A 3079-nucleotide genomic window follows, 5' to 3' on the forward strand; every position below is an offset into this window, starting at 1 on the left:
TGGGGATCCAGAAAGCTAACCCAACATATACAGGGTCAATGCTTCTGGCTATCACTGTAGAAAGGGCATAATGTTGTTATCTGTAATTATGCGACAGGGATGTGAGCTAAGGCTGAGAAAGGGGGAGAGAGAGGGATGGAAAGAAAAGGAGAGGAAAAGGTCAAAGCTTCATGTCCGTCTCCTCAAACTGGCCCTTTGGGACGGCGTCTGATCAGCAGTATCTAAAAAGGCTAGAGCTGTTGCCAAAACTATGAAGACAAAGAATGGGTTATGTTTAAAAGGCTAAGGCTAGCTGAAGCTAGAAAACAAGGGTAGGAACTGATGTTTAAAAGGAATAATGCTGAAGATAGAAAGAAGGGGGCGGGAACCGTGATGTAAAATGAATGATCTAATCAGAGGGCCAGAACCTGATGTTTAAAAGGAATAATGCTGAATCAGGAAGGGCGGAGGAACCTATTGATTATAATCGTGCTTAATCAGGGGCAGGAACCTGATGTTTAAAAAATGAGCTAATCAGGGGGACAGGAACCTGATGTTAAAATGGCTAATCAGAGGGCAGGAACCTGAATGGTTAAAATGGGGCTGGCTAATCAGGGCAGGAACCTGATTTTAAAGTGAGGCTTAATCAGGGCAGGGAGAACCTGATGTTAAAATGGGCTAATCAGGGGGGCAGGAAACCTGATGTTAAAATCGGCTAATCAGAGGGCAGGAAACCTGATGTTAAAATGGGCTAATCAGGGGCAGGAACCTGATGTGTTAAAATGGGCTAATCAGGGGCAGAACCTGATGTTTAAAAATGGGCTAATCAGGGGCAGAACCTGATGTATTAAAATGGCTAACAGGCAGGAACCTGATGTTAAAATGGCTAATCAGGGCAGGAACCTGAGTAAAATGGGCTATCAGGCAGGGAACCTGATGTTAAATATGGGCTAATCAGGCCAGGAACCTGATGTTAAAATGAGCTAATCAGGGCAGGAACCTGATGTTAAAAATAGGCTAATCAGGGCAGAACCTCGAGTTAGAAATGGGGCTAACAGGGGCAGAACCCTGATGTTTAAAAAGGGAGCCTAGATCAGGTGCAGGAAACCCTGATTGTTAAAATGAGTCTAATCAGCGCAGGAACCTGATGCTTAAAATGGTCTAATCAGGGGCAGAACCTGATGTCTTAAAATGGCTAATCAGGTGGCAGAACCTGATGTTAAAATAGCTAATCAGGGCAGAACCTGATGTTAAAATGGGCTAATCAGGGGCAGGAACCTGATGTTAAAATGAGCTAATCAGGGGCAGGAACCTGATGTTAAAATGGGCTAATCAGGGGCAGGAACCTGATGGAGAAAAGAAGTACACCACAAGGGGCTGTGAACCTTCAAATGAGTCAAATAATTTCTAAAATGATATATACATGCCAAATCTAAGTAGTAACACCCACTTAACACATCTTCATAATCTTAAAGTTTAAAACGACAAATGGTAAAACTCGACCTAGAAGGTATTGAGTAAATTGTTAACCCGCTAGGAAATCATTTTCCCAGTTTCATGCAGTAATTCTCCAATTGTATTAACATAGCACTCTGGTTAATGAATTAATAAATTAATAAATTATTGTTCTTCAAACTATTATTATCTGACTCAATATTTTAGATGTATGACTGCATGGTGATTCATGCATTAGATGCCTTCACTTCTGTTTGAAATGGCATTCAGGTTTTAATGGATGTTAAAGTGACATTAGGAGATACTTCATTATTTWATTTTAATTTTATTATTATCTTATTTTCGAAGGATTCAGAGTATATGAAATACGATATTATTGTGTAATATTCATTTGCAGTCCATTTAACTGAGTAGAGTGTTTATGAATTATCATGGGATTTACYTTTTTAAAAGTGTGTTCGAGTTTGACAAAAAAAAGTGGGAAAATGAGCTACATTTCAGCAGGAAAATCCAAAAAGAAAAAGTTCAATTTTGAGTTCAATAGAAGATCATTTTAAAGTTGTGTTAAGTTTACCTTTCTCCTGTAGCCAATCCACTACTGGCCGGGCGTATTTCAACGGGAATTTCTTAGTGGCAATTTCAAGACGTTCATTATCGGTCGTCGCTGTAAAAAACAACATTTTAAACATTAATAAACAGTTTGTATTTGGCATTTTAACACGTTTTAACACATGTTCACTTCAAACTTTTKGTTTCATGCAAGTATTAAAAAAAATGAATAGCAGGTTAGAATGAATGTGTTGTTTATGAGATAGCTGAAGGGTTATCAGCAAAGTGATAACAAACATTAAAAGTCATTTGCTGCTCTGCTGGATTTCATGACATCTTGTTCARAGGGGACAGAAGCACCTCTATATTTGTGCATTCAATTAATTTAAACATCGACAAACACATTTAGAACCGAYGCACCATAAAAATCAACTTTTAGGATGAAGGGTATTCTAGTATCTTGAAACTCACAGAACAGTTCCACTGCACATTCACCATGCAACCATTCCATATTATTAGCATCCAGTCCATATGCATTAAGGTGCACTTTGGAACAGGTTGTATCTTAAGTCCTGCCCTGTATCTTCCTATCTTTTCCATCCCCCAATTGAGACCACCACTTCTGCAAGGATAGAGACAGTAGGTAGCTGTGTGTGGGTGTGTGTATGGGTGTGTGTTGTGGGGGTGTGGGTGTGTGTTGTAGGCGTGTGTGGGTGTGTGTCGTGTGTATGTGTGTTGMSTGTGTGTTGCGTGGGTGAGTCTGTGTTGTGTGAGGGTGTGTGTGGGGTTATGTGATGTGTGGGTGTGTGTCGTGTGTATGTGTGTTGGCTGTGTGTTGTGTGTGTGTTGTGTGAGGGTGTGTTGTGGGCGTGTGTGTTTGTGTTTGTCATGCTCTTTACCCTGCCCGCTGAAATGGGAGCCTCATTCTGGAAGATTTACCCTCAGTATCTCCAGGAGACAATGGCAGCCCGGGTCCTTTATCTGGCAATCCGCACCGCTCTTATTTAATCGCAGGATTAGATGCCCGGCTCATCGACCCCCATCACCTAGAGACGACAACATCACCTAGAGACGACCCCATCACCTATTCTGTGCA

The 3079-nt window shown here is 41.0% G+C and overlaps 1 protein-coding gene across 1 annotated transcript in view; it reads right to left on the reverse strand.

Annotated features, from left to right (window-relative positions):
* The window catches only part of LOC111963095 (neurexin-3a-like), a 583289-nt gene that overhangs the window by 97465 nt on the left and 482745 nt on the right, over nucleotides 1-3079 (reverse strand). The window contains exon 15 of the mRNA XM_070443314.1: nucleotides 2009-2098. Within this exon, the coding sequence (XP_070299415.1) occupies nucleotides 2009-2098 (90 nt within the window). The remainder of the gene's footprint in view (nucleotides 1-2008; nucleotides 2099-3079) is intronic.

The sequence above is a fragment of the Salvelinus sp. IW2-2015 genome, linkage group LG4q.2 (genome assembly GCF_002910315.2).
Source record: "Salvelinus sp. IW2-2015 linkage group LG4q.2, ASM291031v2, whole genome shotgun sequence".
NCBI classification, from domain to species: domain Eukaryota; kingdom Metazoa; phylum Chordata; class Actinopteri; order Salmoniformes; family Salmonidae; genus Salvelinus; species Salvelinus sp. IW2-2015.